The sequence below is a fragment of the Hyla sarda genome, chromosome 4 (assembly GCF_029499605.1).
Source record: "Hyla sarda isolate aHylSar1 chromosome 4, aHylSar1.hap1, whole genome shotgun sequence".
Classification (NCBI taxonomy): Eukaryota; Metazoa; Chordata; class Amphibia; order Anura; family Hylidae; genus Hyla; species Hyla sarda.
Genome location: NC_079192.1, coordinates 370262801 through 370283349, shown reverse-complemented (window position 1 = coordinate 370283349; position 20549 = coordinate 370262801). Strand labels below are relative to the sequence as shown.

Genomic DNA, 20549 nt, shown 5'->3' with positions numbered 1-20549 from the left:
TGGTTCAGTAAATTTTTATTCTGTGGTTTCCTCGGACAGTTACTGTTTTTTTTTTTTTTTTCTTTACCTGTCGGTCCTCTTCTATTGCTCTGGGACTAAACTGATTAGCTCCAGTGCCTGTGGGTGGGTATATCCTGCTGGGAGATGCCGACTTTTCTTGTTGCCTAGTGTGAAGCCTCCTAGTGGCAACAGCATATACCCACGGTTTCTGTGTCTTCCAATGGATCCTCCAAGAAAGAGATTTTACGGTAAGCATAAAAATCTACTTTTGGTTGCACACCCTTTGGAAAAAATAACTGAAATCAGTCACTTCCTATAACCATCAATATGCTTCTTACACCTCTCAGCCGGAATGTTGGACCACTCTTCCTTTGCAAACTGTTCCAGGTCTCTTATTGGAAGGACACCTTTTCCCAACAGTAATTTTAAGATCTCTCCACAGGTGTTCAATGGGATTTAGCTCTGGACTCCTTGCTGGCCACTTCAGAACTCTCCAGCGTTTTGTTGCCATCCATTTCTGGGTGCTTTTTGACGTATGTTTGTCCTACTGGAAGACCTAAGATCTCGGACGCAAACCCAGCTTTCTGACACTGGGCTGTACAGTGCGACCCAAAATCTGTCTGTAATCCTCAGATTTCATGATGCCTTGATGATTTTTCCACAATTTTGGTTCTCAAGTCCTCAGTTCTTTGCTCCTCTTTTTGTTGTCCATGCTTAGTGTGGCACACTCAGATACACAATGCAAAGACTAAGTGAACCTTTTTATCTGCTTTCAGGTGTGATTTTTATATTGCCCAAACCTGTTACTTGAAACAAGCATATTTTTCTACAATTTTGAAAGGGTGCCCATAATTTTGTCCAGCCCATTTTTGGAGTTTGGTTTGACTTTATGTCCAATTAGCTTTTTTTCCCTCCCTTTTTTTGTTTACTTCCAATACACACAAAGGGAATAAACCAATAATGTGTATAGCAAAACATGTGTTACTGCAATCCTTTCTGTGAGAAATACTTCATTTTCTAGAAAAATTTCAGGGGTGCCATCATTTACGGCCATGGCTGCATATGTAAAGGAGACCTTAATTCTTACTATCAGGTTATGTTTAGAGTAGTGGGTTTATGATTTTCATGGCTCTCAATTACTGTTGGATTGCAGTCCCCCATTTGCTTATATGAGGGATTTGCTAGAGAGAAGTCAAGGACATGCTTTGTGACATGCTGCTGGAAAGCATAAGGACTCTGTTTCTGTGACTAACCTTATGAATAACTTTTTTGTGTTTTACTGGTCAGTTTTTTATCGAAAACTAATCTGTTGTGATTCTTATTTTTCAGTGAAGGATTTAAGTACTGGTACGACTTTACCTGGACCAAAGCTGTTTTTTGGCCATGTAATTCTAAAAGGTAATTTGAATTTGTGATGAGTTTCTTTGGTATTTATTAGGGATCGACCGATATCGTTTTTTTTTTAGGGCCGATACCGATAATCGGTGGAGGTTAGGGCTGATAGCCGATAACTTATAACGATATTCCGGTATAAGTTATCGGCTATTTATCCCCCCGCGACACCGCTGCAGATCATTGATTTAAAGTGGGCACTTTAAATCAATGCACTGCAGTGGCTTTTGCGGTGCCATAGGCCGCCGCCACCAACCGCTTCTCTCCCCCTGCCTGTCTGGGGGTCCTGAGTCCTATCACCGCCGCACCGCTCCGCTCCCCTTACCACCCCACCAAGCCGCCTCGCACCCCCCACCGCACCGCACCGCCCTGGCCCCATTGCCTCCCCCATCCCCGGTTTATAATAACCTGTTCCTGGGGTCCACTCTACATCTGGCTCCAATGGCGTCCTCCTGAGCTGTCACTGTGCACACTGACGGTGACGTCACGTCGCGCACGTCACGTCACTCGTCATTGCGCACAGCGTAACGCAGGACGCAGCAGGAGCCAGAAGTAGCGTGGGCCCTGGGAACAGGTAATTATAAAACCGGGGATGGGGGAGGCAATGGGGCCGGGGCGGTGCGGTGGGGGGTGCGGCGGGTCGGGGGGCGGTCGCGGTGCGGCGGGTTTGACAACAATACTTACTGTCCTATATGTAATACATATGCATATGTAATACACTGGATCCTCAGAAGAAAGAGATGTGCATTGTATTGATTAGAATCTTTATATGTATATTTACCTTTTTTGTATTTTTGTTTAATATTTATAAATAAATGTGTATTATAGGGGCTGCCATTAACCAGAGCAAGTTTGCTGGTGTCACTTCACGATACCCACCAGCAAACTTGCTCTACGGTAATGTCAGGACATAGAGAAATGCAGACGCTCCGTGTCTGGTTTACTTACAATTAGTGATTTCGCCACATGCGATTGTTCATGCGCACAGCAGGTCTAATGGGGTAGCTGGCTGCTGTTTTCTTGAAGACCGGCAGCAGCTTCTGAGGAGTGGGACTAGCGACGAGACTATCATATGAGGAGCTGGACCACTCCCTCGGCCAGTATGCGGCGTCCGGAGGTGCTGGGAAAGCCAAAGGCAGCAAACGTGGGAAAGTTAGGCAATTTGCATTACTCCCGTTGACTTTAATGGAAGTTACGCTAATGGCGTAGCCCCGCTGGCTCCTTTGTTTGCATAATTCCGAAGTTACACAAACAGACTAGCCAGCGGGTCAATGGAAGTTACGCAAATTGCATAACTTTCAAATCTCGGCTGTGTTTTCACACAGCTTGAAACACAGCTTTCCCAGGCACCTGAAATGGCTAGAAATGTTAGTGCTAAAAAGATCATGTGCCATTCAGAAGCCTGGGAAAGCTGTGTGTGAAGCAGTGTTTTCCAACCAGGATGTTGAAAAACTACAACTCCCAGCATGCCCGGACAGCAACTGGCTGTTCGGGCATGCTGGGAGTTGTAGATGTGTGCTTCCAGCTGTTGCTTAACTTCAACTACCAGCGTGTCCTTCAGCTGTCAGTACATGCTGGGAGTTGTAGCTTTTCAACAGTTGGAGTCACATTGATGGGGAAACTGAGTTAATCTTTTACCTAACTCAGTGTTTCCCCACCAATGTGCCTCAAGCTGTTGAAAAACTACAACTCCCAGCATGCACGTTCTCTCAGTACATGCCGAGAGTTGTGGTTTTACAACATCTGGAGGTCCCCCCCCCCCAAAAAAAAAAAAAAAAAAAAAAAACTGGCTTGGGTTCACAGTGAGTTTCCTGATTAGAGTTTGAGCTGCAGCAAATTTTCCACCACAGCTCAAACTCCAAGCGGATAAGTGACTGTAAACCCCTGCCCATGTGATTAACCCTAAAAACACTACACTACACAAAATAAAGAGTAAAACACTACATATACACACTCTTACACAGTAACCTCCCCCCATAACAATTTAAAATGTCTCATACAGCACTGTTTCCTAAGCGGTCCCAATTTGGGAAACACTGCCGTAGGGTATCTTTTGGTGGAGGAGCCAAACGCCATGCTTGCATCTAGTTCCGACCCTATGCAAACTCTAATTTAGGCCTCAAATGCGCATAGTGCTCTCTCACTCCTGTGCCTTGTCGTATTTAAAGGCAACAGTTTAGTGCCACATATGGGTTATTTCAGTATTTTTACACTAATATGCTGGTGTTGCCCCATACTTAGTTGTACCTCACTCTTTTGAGTGTGCATATGCATGTGTCTCTGTACTGAGTATAAGTGTGTAGCTCACTACAGAGCATGTAAGTGTCTTTACTGAGTGTACTTGTGTACCTGACTACTGAGCGTGCATATGCATGTCTCTGTACTGAACATATGCTTGAACCTGACTGTACTGAGCGTGCATGTCTCTGTATGAGTGTACGTGCGTGCCTTACTGTACTTAGCCCACTTGTCCGAGTGTACATGTGCATGTCTCTGTACTGAGTATACATGTGCACCTGACTGTATTGAGCATGCATGTGTCTTTTAACTGAGTTTACGTGTGTACCTTACTGTATTGAGCGTGCATATGCATGCGTCTGTGTACTGAACATGTGTTTACCTGACTGTACTGAGTGTGCATGTGTCTCTGTATGAGCATACATGTGTACCTAACTGTACTGAGTGTATGTATATACTTAATTGTACTATGTGTGCATGTGCGTCTCTCTGTACTGAGTGTATGGGTGTGCCTGACTGTTGAATGTGCATGTGTCTCTACTGATTGTATGTGTGTATCTGATTGTATTGAGCATGCATATGCATGTGTCTCCGTACTGAGCATACATGTGTACCTGACTGTACTAAGCGTGCATCCTTACTGTACTGAGCCTACATGTGTACCTTCCTGCACTAAACATGCATGTGTGTCTCAGTACATGCATTTGCACACGTACGCTCAGTACAGAGTCTGCATGTGTCTCTGTAGTGAGTGTGCGTGTGTCCCTGACTATGTCTGTCCCTACTGGGTCACTGCAGACTGACTGTAGGTGTAGATGTTCACACTAGACTGTGAACCATGAAATTGATCTGTTAAAATGTCATCCACTGGTTGATTCTTTACCTAGAAAATCTGCAGCAGATTTTTCCTATGTGAATATACCATTAGTCTGTAAGCAGCTGTACTTTACCACTGTTCAGTCACCAACAAGATGGTGTGGTACTGTGGAATTTCTCCCCCTCCTCTTGCACAGACACGAGGAAGGGAGGTGTGAGGTCAGCTGCAGCGAGAGGTGTGGGTCAAATTTGCAGCAGCTAAGTTTCAAGTTACTTTCTCTTCACTTTCTCATTTTAGCTCCCCCTACTGGTCAACAGTGGGATATAAGAAAACTTTTATATTTATTTTTCATATTCTGACATAAGAAGTATTTTTTTAAAGATTTCTAAAAAATATTTTAAACATTTTAAACAAATTGCTTTAACCTCTAAGAAAAAAAATAATTTGGTGACCCATTCCCTTTAATGGGAAACCATTAGCTATATTTCATGTTAAGCTTTAGACATGGGCAGATAAATGATAGGAAGATAAAACAAATGATACCGGTCTCTAAAGGCCCTTTTACATAGGCCGATTATAAGCCGAATTAGCATTTCTGGGAACATTCTCGGTCCCAATAATTTGCCCGGATAAAAGTGCCAACGATCAGCAAACACATGAGACAAAAAAATGTTTGTTGGCTGATTTGATCTTTTTGCGTGCCCAATAAAATTATCATTATCGGTCACACATTGCCGTGTGCAAACAGGAGATGTGAGAGTGACAGTTTTGCTGTTTAGAGCCACATGAGCAATTGTTGTGCTGCCTGACTGCCTTAGCCTTGTAAAGTTGTTGGGAGCTTCTAATAGGCCCTTAGCTAATAGCTGTGTACACATTACTAAATCATGTTTCTTGGTCAGCTCTATAGGAGGACACAGGAACCGTGGGTATATCTTGCTGCCACTAGGTATTAACAAAAAAAAAGTCTGCCCCTCCTGGCAGGATATACCCTGCCTACTGAGCTAATCAGTTTAGCTTAGTGTCGGTAGGAGGCAGACACAGGTCTGGAGCTCTCCAGACCTGGTCTTCTATTTTTCTTTTTTCTAATTTTTCTAGAAGTGTTAGGTTTTTCTCTACTTATGTTTTTTTATTTAGGTTGGGGCGATAGCAGCATGGTGCTGCCTGATCCCCCCCCCCCACTTGCAATGAAGGGGCACAGTTCACAGAGTATGCACCGTTAACCCCTTCTCACCAACGACCAGTGCAAGGGACCCTAGGTCGGGGTCCTCTCTTGCCCCTGCTCGACCCGCTATGGCAGCCTGGCATGATCCAGCGTGGCACTATGCTGAGTGAAGACTTCATCAGGTGAGTATGGGGGACATCTTCCTCTTGTCCCGGCCCTCTCCACAGCAAGCGCTTCGGGGCTTGAGACCACGGCCGGCTTCCTTTTTCTTCCCCGGCTCATCGTTCCCTGGGAGCAGGGCCACGGCCGGCGGGCAGCTGCAAATGTAGTCCGTGGCTTCGGCCTGCTCTCCCTGTGGGTAGCTCCTCCCACAGTTTTTTCGCACATCCCGGCGGCCCGGGCGCTCTGCCTCTCCTCCTGCGCTCACAAGAGGTCATTGATCAGCCTCTCCTGGCTTTGCACACACTGCAGGGGTCACATGTCTCCTCCCCTTTTGGCAATCTGCCTATGGGAGTCCATGGTCTCCCCAGGGAGGGCTGTTCCCTTGCTCCTGTGGTCCCTCCGTTCCTCCTGCTCCGGTGAAGTCATCAAGGGTCTTCTCCACCTCACTGCCTCGGCAGCACGCTGCTGTTCCTCTTCAGCTGCTCTCTGGACACAGGAACCTGGGTGAGCATGTTCAATTTTTCCTTGCGTTTTGGCTGACTTATCTGTGTGTGTGTGTTTTTTTTTCCATGTCCGATCCCAGATCCGAATCAGTCACATACCATTCCTGTACGGGCTGCAGAACTGAAATGCCTGGTGGTTAGGCTGAGTCCACCTGTTCTGCCTTCTCCGCTTCGCGTCCCAGCCCGCCTGTACATTCTGCTCAGGATGTCTCCCGGGACCGTGTGGTCACTCACCCTCCCCCATTATGGGTGTCGTCCCTCTCTGTCAATCTCTGATTTGGCGCAGGTATCCCGAGAGGTGGCTACTGCCTTTAAGCGTTCCTCCTTGCGCCCTCGCTCCTGGGAGGTTCGTTCAACCTCCTCTGGCTGACCCACTCCAGAGGTTTCCTTTCTCCGGGAAGCATCCTGAGAAACTCTTCCAGGGGTCTAAAAGGCTGCGGGCTATGTTAACATTTGCCCAAGACTGGTCTCCAAATGGACCGCTCCACCTACAGTGGACCCTCTGGTCTCTCGCCTATCAAATTCCACCACCCTTCCTTTGGCTGATGCGGCTTCTTTCAAGGATCCCTTGGGCAAGCAGATCGAGGATCTTGCCAAATTCGCATTTGAAGCAGCAGGGTCGTCCTTCCGGCATTCGCCGCCACTTGGGTCTCCAAGCCGTTGTCAGCTTGGGCTTCTCAACTTAACCAGGGCGTTCTATCCGGGGCTCCTTCGGATCATTTGACTGACCTGGCCCTCCAATGCTGGTGATTATCTGTGCTCGGCGTCACTGGAGTCCGCATGCTTCTGGGAATTTGGTGGCTATCCGCTGCTTTATGTGGCTGATGGCCTGGAATGCCGATGCAGCCTCCAAGAAATGCCTTTTACTGGCGGCCATGTTTTTGATAAACGCCTTTCAGTCCCTTGCCTCGGGCCACCAGGACAAACCAGCGGCCATGCATACTCGTAAGGCTCCTTTCTTCAAAGTATGTCTCTCCTGGAAGCCTGACAGACGCTCCAGATGGTTTTCTGCCAAGCCAGCTACCTGCAAACCTCCATCCGCCTGAAGGGGCACCACTACCCGAGCCTTCTTCTTGGGTGGGTGGTCGTCTGTCCCTCTCTTGGGACATTTGGTTGGCACAGGTCCAGGATTCCTGGGTTTGGGACGTCTCCGACGGCTACCTAATCGATTTGGATTCTTTTCTCCAGGATCATTTCTTTCGGTCCCTTCCCCAACCCCATTCTCTGGCCTTGGCTGTGGCCTTTCAGTGTGCACTCCTTACCCTCCTTGCTCAGGGGGTCATCGTTCCGGTTCCGCCCCGGGAACATTTTTTCAGGTTTCTATTCAAATATTTCCGTTGTTGCCAAAAAGGGGGGAATGGTTCGAACGATTCTTGATTTAACACTCTTCAACCGGCACTTGCGCATGCTGCACTTCCGCATGTAATCTCTCTGTTCTTTGGTTGCTTCCATGGATCATGGCAAGTTCTTGTCCTTGGTGGATATCCGGGATGCTTACCTTCACATGCCCATTTTTCTGGCCCACCAGTGGTTCTCTGTTTTGCCGTCCCTCCGAGCCACTTTCAGTTTGTGGCTCTGCCCTTTGGGCTGGCCACGGCCCCCAGGGTCTTTACCAAGGTCTTGGCAGTGGTGGTTGCCATCCTCTATGCTCCCTTATCTGGATGATCTGTTGATCAAAGCTCCGTCCTTGGCTAAAAATCAACAGTCTCCACATCACGCTCCAGACCTTGACCAGTTTTGGCTGGGTGATCAATCGGGAGAAATCTAAACTTTCTCCCTCCCAGTTCCTGATTTTCCTGGGACTTAATTTCGACACTGTGGCGGCTCGAAGTCTGCTTCCACTGGACAAGCGGCGTGCCCTGCATTCCGGGATTCGTCTCTTGTGCCACCCGCTACCGTTTACCATTCGTTCCTGCATAGAAGTGCTGGGCAGGATGGTGGTGCACATTGAAACTGTTCCCTTTGCCCAGTTCGGGTGTCTCTCTCTTCAGTGCGCCATCCTGTTCCTGTGGGACAAATCTCCACTGTCCCTCCACCGCTGGATCCGTCTGCCCTTTAAAAGTTTGTCAGTCTCTCCTTTTGGTGGCTCCCCTTTCCGCTCCTCTTGGAGGGATGGTCGTTTCTACTGCTGTGTGGGCAGGTCTTAACTGATGCGACCCTCCTCTGCTGGGGGTAGTATTTCAGTACCGAACGGTTTAGGGCCGTTGGTCTCCCGAGGAAGCCTGTCTCCCCATAAACGTCTTAGAACTTCGGGCCATCTTTCTTTGACTCCTCCCCTGGGAGTCGTTCATCCGAGGGCATCCGGTTCGAGTTCAGACAGACAACGCCATGGAGGTGGCGTATATCAATCTGCGGGGAGGCACCTGCAGCCTCTCGGTGATGGCGGAGGTGACCACTCTAGGCAGAACTGCAGGTTCCTTCCATCTTGGCGATCCACATTCCGGATGTGGACAAATGAGAGACGGACTTTCTGAGTTGTTCCTCGCCCAACCCTGGAGAGTGGTCTTTTCACCCGGAAGTGTTTGCAGAGATTTGAAAACGCTGGGGGACTCCGGACGTTGACCTCCTTTTGCGTCCCGCCTAAATCGTCAGGTCCACGGGCTTCGTTGCCAAGTCCCGCGATCCTCTGGCCCTGGCCGTGGAAGCATTAGTAATTCCCTGGACGCAGTAATGCCTTCCATATTTCTTCCCTCCTCTCCCCCTCCTGCCCACGGTCATGAGGAAGCTCAAGGCAGAGGGCGTCTTAGCGTTTGTTGTGACTCCGGATTGACCCTGGGCATTCCCATGAGGCTTCCGTATCGACCCGATCTGCGCTCACAAGGTCCTCTCTGCCACCCCAATTCACTGTCACTGTGTTTGACGACATGGCAGTTGAAACCGCTGTGCTGAGGGCTTGGGGTTTCTTGGCCTGGGTCATTCGCACTATGCTCCGGACTCTTAAGCTGTCGTCTGCCAGGATCTATCATCGTACCTGGCGGGGCCTATTTTCGGTGGCTCGAGGCCCAGTCCCTGTCTCCCGTTATTTTTTCCTTGCCAAAACTGCTTTCCTTTTTGCAGACTGGGCTGGAAACGCATCTGGTGCTTAGTTCCATTAAAGAGCAGGTGTTCGCTCTTTCCATCCTTTTTCAGTACCCCTGGTGTCTGTCCCTCATGTCCGCACTTTCCTGCAGGGAGTGATTTGCGAGGCTCCTCCATCCAGGTCTCCTACTCCGCCCTGGGACGTGAATTTGGTGCTCAGTACCTTACAGGGTGCCCCATTTGAGCCACTCCGGGAGGTCTTACTTCACTTCCCTTCTTGGAAGGTGGCTTTTCTCATCGTTGTTACGTCCATGCGGCGGGTGCCTAAATTGGCAGCTCTCTCCTGTAGTCCTCCCTTCCTAGTCCTTGATCAGGACAAGGTCGTGCTTCGGCAGATTCTGTCCTTTTTGCCAAAGGTGGTATCCTCTTTCCATCTGAACGAGGATATCGTCCTTCTGTCTTGCCCCGTCTCACCCTAGGGAGCGTTCTCTCCACTAATTGGATGTTTTCAGGGCCCTGTGAGTCTATCTCTCGGCTACTTCTTCGTTTCGACGATGTGATCCGCTGATCATCCTTCCAGATGGCTGGCGCAAGGGGCTTCCGGCTTCTAAGGCGACCATCTCTTGTTGGATACAGTCTGCCATATCAGAAGCCTGTCGCTCTAAGGGGAAGGCTCCAACCTTCCGGGTTACAGTACATTCCACCCGTTCCGCTGGGGCCTCCTGGTCTGTCCACAACAGGGCTTCCGCCCTGCAGGTCGTCTGTGCATACATTTACCAAATTCTACCAAGTGCACACCTCCGCGTCTGCTGATGCCGGGTTCAGGCAAAAAGTGTTGCAGGCAGCAGTGGCTTTGCCCTCCCTCCCGATTTCTCTGTCTGCATTCTGCTTTCCCACCCTGTGGACTGCTTTGGCATGTCCCACGGTTCCTGTGTCCCCAATGGAGCCGACCGAGAAAAGTAGATTTTTTTTTAATACTTACTGTAACATCTCTTTCTCAGAGGATGCATTGGCAGACACAGCACCCACCCATTGGTTGTTAGTTTGTTGGCCTGAGGGTCGTTTGTCTGTCAGTGGGTATGTTTGCTTGTTTTTGTCTGGGTTTTTTCTCGGACCTCCTGTTATGTCTTTTCCTTCCTACTGCTTTGGGACTAAACTGATTACCTCAGAGCCAGTAGGTGGGGTATATCCTGCCAGGAGGGGCCAACTTCTTTTTTTGTTAAAGGGGTTATCCAGGAAAAAACTTTTTTTTTATATATCAACTGGCTCCAGAAAGTTAAACAGATTTGTAAATTACTTCTATTAAAAAAATCTTAATCCTTTCAGTACTTATGAGCTTCTGAAGTCATGGTTGTTCTTTTCTGTCTAAGTGCTCTCTGATGACATGTGTCTCAGGAACCGCCCAGTTTAGAAGAGGTTTGCTATAGGGAGTTCCCGAGACACGTGTCATAAGACAGATAAGAACAACCTTAACTTTAGAAGCTCATAAGTACTGAAAGGATTAAGATTTTTTAATAGAAGTAATTTACAAATCTGTTTAATTTTCTGAAGCCAGTTGAAACATAAAAAAAAGTTTTTTCCTGGAATACCCCTTTAACTCCTTGGGGACGGAGCCCATTATAACCCTAAGGACGGGAGCATTTTTTGCAATTCTGACCACTGTCACTTTAAGCATTAATAACTCTGGGATGCTTTTACTTTTCATTCTGATTCCGAGATTGTTTTTTCATGACATATTCTACTTTATGTTAGTGGTAAATTTTTGTCGATACTTGCATCGTTTCTTGGTGAAAAATTCCAAAATTTGATGAAAAAATTGAAAATTTTGCATTTTTCTAACTTTGAAGCTCTCTGCTTGTAAGGAAAATAAACATTCTAAATAAATAATATTTTGATTCACATATACAATATGTCTACTTTATGTTTGCATCATAAAGTTGACATGTTTTTACTTTTGGAAAACATCAGAGGGCTTCAAAGTTCAGAAGCAATTTTCCAATTTTTCACAAAATTTTCAAAATCAGAATTTTTTAGGGGCCAGTTCAGTTTTGAAGTGGATTTGAAGGGCCTTCATATTAGAAATACCCCATAAATTACCCCATTATAAAAACTGCACCCCTCAAAGTATTCAAAATGACATTCAGTAAGTTTGTTAACCCTTTAGGTGTTTCACAGGAATAGCAGCAAAGTGAAGGAGAAAATTCAAAATCTTAATTTTTTACACTCGCATGTTCTTGTAGACCCAGTTTTTGAAATTTTACAAGGGGTAAAAGGAGAAAAAGCATGCCAAAATTTGTAACCCAATTTCTCTTGAGTATGGAAATACCTCATATGTGTATGTCAAGTGTTTGGCGGGCGCAGTAGAGGGCTCAGAAGGGAAGGAGCAACAATGGGATTTTGGAGAGTGAGTTTTGCTGAAATGGTTTTTGGGGGCATGTCGCATTTAGGAAGCCCCTATGGTGCCAGAACAGCAAAAAAAAAAAAAAAAAACACATGGCATACTATTTTGGAAACTACACCCCTCAAGGCACGTAACAAGGGGTCCGGTGAAACTTAACACCCCACAGGTGTTAGACGACTTTTTGTTATATTTGGATGTGTAAATGAAAAAAAAAAAATTTTCACTAAAGTGCAGGTTTTTTCCCCATATTTACCATTTCTACAAAGGGTAATGGGAGAAAAATCCCCCCAAACTTTGTAACGCAATTTCTCCCGAGTGCGGAGATACCCCATATGTGGCCCTAAACTGTTGCCTTGAAATACGACAGGGCTCTTAAGTGAGAGAGCGCCATGCGCATTTGAGGCCTGAATAAGGAATTTGCAGTAGGGGTGGACCTGGTTACAAGGATGGGGCTTGTCTCCACCAAAACCCTACAGCAGTGTCTCCCATAGGGTGCCTCCAGCTGTTGCAAGACTCCCAGCCTGCCAGGACAGTCTATGGCTGTCCGGCAACACTGGGAGTTGTGGTTTTGCACAGCTGGAGGCACCGTTTAGGAAACACTGCCGTATGAGACGTTTTTCATTTTTATTGGGGGGAGGGGGGGGGGGCGACGTGTAAGGGGGTGTATGTGTAGTGTTTTACTTTTTATTTGTTAGTGTAGTGTAGTGTTTTTAGGGTACATTCACACAGGCAGGGGTTCACAGTAAGTTTCCTTGAAGGAAACCCACTGTAAACCCACCCGTGTGAATGTACCCTGTACATTCACATGGGGGGGGCGCCCCAAACCTTCAGCTGTGGCAAAATGACAACTCCCAGAATGCACTGACAGACCGTACATGCTGGGAGTTGTAGTTTTACAACAGCTGTAGATACACTGGTGGGGAACCACTGAGTTAGAAAACAGACTCTAGCTCAGTGATTCCAACCCATGTGCCTCCAGCTGTGGCAAGACTACAACTCCCAGCATGTACGGTCTGTCAGTGCACTCTGGGAGTTGTAGTTTTGCCACAGCTGGAGGCACACGGGTTGGAATCACTGAGTTAGGAAACAGACTCTAGCTAAGTGTTTCCCAACCAGTGTGTCTACAGCTGTTGCAAAACTACAATTCCCAGCACGGCCAGACAATAAGGGATGCTGGGCGTGTAGTTCTGCAATATCTGGCCCTTCAGATGTTGCAGAACTACAACTCCCAGCATGCCTGGACAGTCTGGGCATGCTAGGAGTTGTAGTTATGCAACAACTGGGGAAGAACAGTGGCCTCCAAACTGTAGCCCTCCAGATGTTGCAAAACTACAACTCCAAGCATGCCCAGACTGTCCAGGCATGCTGGGAGTTGTAGTTCTGCAACATCTGAAGGGCCAGATATTTCAGAACCACACGCCCAGCATCCCTGACTGTCTGGGCATGCTGGGAGTTGTAGTTTTGCAACATCTGGAGGGCTACAGTTTGGAGACTACCATATAGTGGTCTATATGCTGGGAGTTGTAGTTTTGCAGCTTTTAGAAGGCCACAGTGAAGATCACTTACCGCGATCTTCACTGCAGCCTTCTCAGCCGCACTTACCGGCCGCGGCTCTTCCTCCTTCCTCCTGCTGCCGCTGCTCCGGGATGCCGCCGCCGATGCAGTAATTTCATAGGAACCTTCATTGCTTGCATCCATTGTAATATTCACATGATCTGGACACATTTTTATCCAGGCAAAGCAAACAATAAAGCCTTTTTTATTTCCCAAACTGCAAGCTAAAATGTGTTGGAACCCAAAGCCTTAACAGTTTTGTAATCCATAAATTTATATGTGCTGTAGAAAGTATAGCCTTATCTTGTTTTTTTTATTTTTTATTTTTTTAAGTGGAGACCGCAGCCGAAGAACCTCCAAAGCGTGTTAGTCAGGAACAAAAGGAGCCAAACAATGAAAGGTAGAAAGAACACTATTTTGTTGTTAGGTAGAATACAGACAGCCTAAAAGGATGCCATCGTATACCGTGTGAAGATTAATGAACTTAGTGACAGTACACTTTGGTATATGTTGGCATGCCTTTTTGGCAGGATGCTGACATATACCATGGACATGTTGTCAAATTGTGATTTGAAGTGGACTAGTGGCCAGCATAAAAAAAAACAAAAAAAAAAAAACTATCTGCACTTTTTCCTGAATAATCAGATGGGTGGGAACATTATTTCAAATAAGGCTAATCTCTAGGGTGGTGTCAATTATGAGGCAAAAAAAACAAACAGCAAACCTTTTGTGTGCTATAAATAGTACTTTATCCTTATTCTGTGATGTTTTTAACCCCTTAAGGACCGGGGTTTTTTCCGTTTTTGCATTTTCGTTTTTTGCTCCTTGCTTTCAAAAAATCAGAACTCTTTCAATTTTGCACCTAAAAATCCATATGATGGCTTATTTTTTGCGCCACCAATTGTACTTTGTAATGACGTCAGTCATTTTGGCCAAAAATCTACGGTGAAACGGAAAAAAAAATCATTGTGCGACAAAATTGAAAAATAAAAAACGCTGTTTTGTAACTTTTGGGGGCTGCCGTTTCTACGTAGTCCATTTTTCGGTAAAAATTACACCTTATCTTTATTCTGTAGGTCCATACGATTAAAATGATACCCTACTCATATAGGTTTGATTTTGTCGTACTTCTGGAAAAAATCATAACTACATGCAGGAACATTAATACGTTTAAAATTGTCATCTTCTGACCCCTATAACTTTTTTATTTTTCCATGTATGGGGCGGTATGAGGGTTCATTTTTTGCGCCGTGATCTGAAGTTTTCAACTGTATCATTTTTGCATTGATAGGACTTATTGATCGCTTTTTATTCATTTTTAAATTATATAAAAAGTGACCAAAAATGCACTAATTTGGACTTTGGAATTTTTTTGCGCGCACGCCATTCACCGTGCGGTTTAATTAATGATATATTTTTATAATTCAGACATTTCCGCATGCGGTGATACCACATATGTTTTTTTTTATTTACACTGGTTTTTTTTATGGGAAAAGGGGGATGATTCAAACTTTTAATAGGGGAGGGGTTAAATGATCTTTATTCACTTTTTTTTTTCACTTTTTTGTTTGCAGTGTTATAGCTCCCATAGGGACCTATAACACTGCACACACTGATCTTTATCATTGATCACTGGTTTCTCATAGGAAACCAGTGATCAATGATTCTGCCGCTTGACTGCTCATGCCTGGATCTCAGGCACTGAGCAGTCATTCGGCGATCAGACAGCGAGGAAGTAGGTAAGGGCCCTCCTGCTGTCCTGTAAGCTGTTCGGGATGCCGCGATTTCGTCGCGGCTATACCGAACAGCTCACTGAGTTAACCGGCAGTTTTTACTTTCACTTTTAGCCGCGTGGCTCAGCTCTGAGCGCGCGGCTAAAGGGTTAATAGCGCTCGGTGCCACGATCGGCGCTGCGCGCTATTAGCGGCAGGTCCCGGCTTCACTATGACGCCGGGCCCGCCGTGATATGATGCGGGGTTACCGTGTAACCCCGCGTTATATCACGGGAGCAGAACCAAGGACGTACCTGTACGTCCTTGGTCCTTAACGGGTTAAAGGAATTATCCCAGTAATGAAAGTTATCCCTTAGTTACAGGATAGGGAATAAATAGCTGATCTTTAGGGGCAGACTGCTGTAACCCCCACTGTCCACAACAATGGAAGTCAGTTGTCCCTCAAGTGAATGAAGCAGCAGTGCGGAGCTCAGCCTTCACCACATTCATTTCCTATGGGGCTTTTGAACATTACCCATCGCTGAACATCAGAAGTACCATAGGCAGTATATGGAGTGGTTGACTCGGGGACAATTGACCTCGGTTCCTGTGATCAGTGGGGGTCCCAGTGGTCAGAACCCCTTAATCAGCTAGTTATACCCTATCCTATGGATAGGGTATTATTTTTAATATTGTGATAACCAATTTAAGTATGTGACAGTACTAATCCACATCAGCATATTTTCAGGCTACAACCAGCTATCAATTGACTTTATTGAGAAGCTTTTTGACTGTACACATAACACTGATTTTTTTTTCTGCTTTTCTCAGCAGCTGAAAAATATAGTTTCTTTTGTCAGCATGCAAACCTGCCCCCACACTGTACAGTCATTCCACAATGATGGCAGATGGCAGACTTTCTAGTGTCAGACTTGTTTCCATGAAGGGAGTAGTAGTTCCTGTCTGCGGGCGACTGGTGGGGCTACATTAGTTCTTGTACTACTACCCCCATCATGGAACAGAGTCTTTTCCATGTTGGGGGTAGTAGTACATGGGCTGAGGGATTGATCGCACTGGGTCTCTCTTCTGAGACCCGATGTGATCAGAAGTTATTAAGCAGGGGAGCGGGTGGCATGCTACGTTCCCCTGCGATGTATAGAGTGTGTTTTAACTTTCATTTTCAATACCCTGCTGGGAGCCCTGCGTGGCCGGTACCAAGGAGCTCCTGTTGGGGTTTTTAAAAGCATTGTAGGGGACAGATATATAGTGCTATATATTTCGCCCCCCCCCCAGCGCATTTATAATGCGCCCCCTGCAGTGCATTTATCACGATATACCGCAGCAGCGCATTTATATTTTAACCCCGCAGTGCATTTATCATAATATACCACCGCAGTGTTATGTGGGAAAAGTATTCTATCAGCAGCTCATCGTGCCAGCAGCCGGCCGATGCGCTGGGGGGGCCAGATATATAGTGTTATCTGGCCTCCACAGCACTTCTATATACATATGCCCACGCAGCGCTATGTATGAAAAGTATTCTATCAGCAACACATTTGCCAGGGAAGCCGGAATACTTTTCACACATATCGCTGCGTGGACATATGTATATAGTAGTGCTGTGGGTGCCATATAATGCTACATGTCTGCCCCCTACAGAAGTAATAACGGATATTATAAACCAGGTGCCAACGGATGACATTAAAGGCTCATCCGTCTGCCATAGACTTCTATGTTAAATTTATAATTTCTGTTTCCATTCCGTTATTTTTGACGGGAGAAAAAAATACTTCATGCACCGTCTGCATGCACCCGTAAGAAGCAAACGGGTGATAAAGAATTATAAAAAAAATAATAATAATCACATTGATATCAATCGGATTATTTTACAGCCGGTTGCAACCCGAACAGATTGATAATGGGCATTTATTAACGGGGGCAGACGGCCATGTGAACAAGCCCTAACCTGTGATAACTGGAGAGATAATATAGTACGTTTAACCACTGTCCAAAGTTTTGGTGCAGGACCTGGGTCTCCAGCAGCATCTTTTGGTGATGCTATGGTAGAGAGTAAAAGATCTCCCTTTAATGTATTTGTGGGATACTTGATGGCATTTAGTAACTGGTCACTTACTGTTTGTTAGAAATGATGGCGCGCTGTCGCTAGAAGAAATGAAAAGTGCACTAGATACGAAAGAGTTTAGTGCAGCAGCAGCACCTATAATGAAGCAAATGTGGAATGTCGAAATCATGAAATATTCAGGTATGTTTAAAATTTTATAAATTATTCAATGTATTATTTAGTGATCTCAAATCATGACATTTTTTTAAGATATAATGTTTTTGAATCAGTTTTACCAACTTTTTACACCACAATTGAAACGTGTCACGGTAAAAAACATTGTCGTAGAGCAGTATTCTTAACTCCTTAAGGAAGCAGGGTTTTTCAGTTTTTGCATTTTCATGTTTTCCTCATCTCCTTCTAAAAATCATAACGCTTTCAATTTTGCACATAAAATTTTTTGCACAAGCAATTCTACTTTGCAGTGACATTAGTCATTTTATTGAAGAAAAAATTTCATTTTGTAACTTTTGGGGCTTCCGTTTCTATGCAGTGCATTTTTTGGTAAAAATGTAGGTCCATATGGTTAAAATGATACCCTAACTATATAGGTTTCATTTTGTCGTACTTCGGGAAAAAAATCATAACTACGTGCAGGAAAATGTATATGTTAAAAATTCTCATCTTCTAACCCCTATAACTTTTTTATTTTTCCGCGTACGGGCCGATTTGAGGACACATTTTTTGCGCCGTGTTCTGAAGTTTTTATCGGTACTATTTTTGTATTGATCGCACTTTTTGATCGCTTTTTATTCATTTTTTCATGATATAAAAAGTGACAAAATACGCTGTTTTGGACTTTGACGCCATTGACCGTGTGGTTTAATTTAAGATATATTTTTTTAGTTCGGATATTTCCGCACTCAGCGATACCACATATGTTTATTTTTATTTGCACAGATTTTTTTTTTTATGGGAAAAGGGGGGCGATTCAAACTTTTATTAGGGAAGGGGTTAAATGACCTTTTGTTAACTTTTTTTTTTTGCAGTGCTATAGCTCCCATAGTGGGCTATAACACTACACACACTGATATCTTACCCTGATCCCTGCAAAGCCATAGCTTTGCATGGATCAGCGAGATAGGGGCTTGATTGCTCAAGCCTGTTGCTCAGGCTTGGAGCAATCAAGCGCCGATGGGACGCGACGGAACAAGGTAAGGGGAAACTACTATGCGGTGGTCTCCAAACTGTAGCCCTTCAGATGTTGCAGAACTACAACTCACAGCATGCCAGGACAGTCTGGGCATGCTTGGCGTTGTAGTTTTGCAGCATCTGGAGGGCTACAGTTTGGAGACCACTACTTAGCATTCTCCAAACTGTTCTTCCCCAGTTGTTGCATAACTACAACTCCTAGCATGCCTTTCGGCTGTCTGGGCATGCTGGGATTTGTAGTTTTGTGTAGTTTTCCTAACTTAGTGATTCCAACCCGTGTGCCTCCAGCTGTTGCAAAATTACAACTACAGACCCTACATGCTGGGAGTTGTAGTTTTGCAACAGCTGGAGGCACACGGTTGGAATCACTGAGCTAGAGTCTGTTTCCTGACTCAGTGGTTCCACACCAGTGTGCCTACAGCTGTTGCAAAACTACAACCTCCAGTGTGTAGGGTCTGTCAGGGCATTCTGGGAGTTGTTGTTTTGCAACAGCTGAATGTTTAACACTACCCCCCCCCCCTCGCCCCCTTCCCATGAGAATGTACAGGGTACATTCACACGGGAGGGTTTACAGTGGGTTTCTTTATATAAGTTTGAGCTGCGGCAAATTTTCTGCTGCAGCTCAGACTCCCGACAGAAAACTCACTGTGAACTCCCGCCCGTGTGAATGTACTCTAAAAACACTACACTAACACAAAACAAAAGTAAAACACTACATACACCCTCTTACACGCCCCCCAATAAAAATTAAAAACGTCTCATACAGCAGTGTTTCCTAAACGGAGCCTCCAGCTGTTGCAAATCAACAACTCCCAGTATTGCCGGACAGCTATTGACTGTCCAGGCATGCTGGGAGTTTTGCAACAGCTGGAGGCACCCTGTTGGGGAAACACTGCCATAAGGTTTTGGTGGAGACAAGCCCCATGCTTGTATCCCGGTCCCTCCCTATTGCAAATCCCTAATTTAGGCCTCAATTGCGCATGGCGCTCTCTCACTTCAGAGCCCTGTCGTATTTCAAGGTAACAGTTTAGGGCCACATATGGGGTATTTCCGTACTTGGGAGAAATTGTGTTATTCTGGGTTCACACTACGTTTTGACCGCATACGGCAGGGGCAGCTGAAAACTTGCGCTCCCGTATGCCTTTGTATGCGGTCCCGTATGTAATTCATTTCAATGAGCCAACCGGAGTGAAACGCTGACTCCGTTTGGCTCATTTTTGCCCCGTATGCGGTTTTCCACCGGTCCTGAAATCGTAGTCGACCACGATTTTTTAGGTGTGGTGGGAAAACCGCATACGGGGCAAAAATGAGCCAACCGGAGTCAGCGTTTCACTCCGGTCGGCTCATTGAAATGAATTACATACGGGACCGCATACGAAGGCATATGGCAGCGCAAGTTTTCAGCTGCCCCTGCTGTATGTGGTCCCGTATGGGACAAAACGTAGTGTGAACCCAGCCTTACTAATTTTGGTGGGATTTTTCTCCTTTTACCCCTTATGAAAAGGAAAAGTTAGTGGCTACACCAGCATGTTAGTGTGACAAAAAATAAAACATTTTACACTAACACGCTGGTGTTGCCCCATACTTTTCATTTTCACAAGAAATAAATGGAGAAAAAGACTCCCAAGTTCGGAAATACCCCATATGTGGACGCAAAATGTTCTGCGGACGCACAACAAGGCTCAGGAGTGAGAGAGCGCTATGTACATTTGAGGCCTAAATTGGTGATTTGCACAGAGGTGGCTGATAGTTACAGCAGTTCTGACATGAACGCAAATAAAAAAAAAAAACACCCACATGTGACCCCATTTTGGAAACCACACCCCTCAAGGAATGTAACAAGGGGTATAGTGAGCCTTAAACACCCCCACAGGTCTTTGACACATTTTTGTTAAATTTGAACTTGAAAAAAAAAAAATTTTCCTTAAATGCTGGTGTTACCTAAAATGTTTAATTAACACAAGGGGTAATAGGAAAAAAAAAATTTGTACCCCCATTTCTTCTTAGTAACTGGCGCATTACAGGACTCAGAAGAGAAGGAGCACCATTGGGCTTTTGGAGAGAGAATTAGGCTGGAATTGAAGGCCATGTGCATTTACAAAGCCCCCATGGTGCCAGAATAGTGGACCCCCCCCCCACATGTGCCCCCATTTTGGAAACTACACCTCTCACGAAATGTAACTAGCATTTACACCCCACAGGTGTCAGACAGATTTTTGGAACAGTCATCTGTAAAAATGAAGAAAAAATGTTCTCATTTGCACAGCCCACTGTTCCAAAGATCTGTCAAACGCCAGTGGGGTGTAAATGCTCACT

The 20549-nt window shown here is 45.6% G+C and overlaps 1 protein-coding gene across 5 annotated transcripts in view; it reads left to right on the top strand.

The window, feature by feature from the left end:
- LOC130267269 (piRNA biogenesis protein EXD1-like) overlaps positions 1 to 20549 on the top strand; it is a 199274-nt gene that overhangs the window by 43053 nt on the left and 135672 nt on the right. For 4 of the 5 annotated variants that reach the window (XM_056516730.1, XM_056516727.1, XM_056516731.1 and 1 more), the window contains exons 3-5: positions 1330 to 1398; positions 13581 to 13647; positions 17104 to 17222. In XM_056516730.1, the coding sequence (XP_056372705.1) occupies positions 1330 to 1398; positions 13581 to 13647; positions 17104 to 17222 (255 nt within the window). The remainder of the gene's footprint in view (positions 1 to 1329; positions 1399 to 13580; positions 13648 to 17103; positions 17223 to 20549) is intronic. The other variant, XM_056516728.1, reaches the window with a different exon arrangement.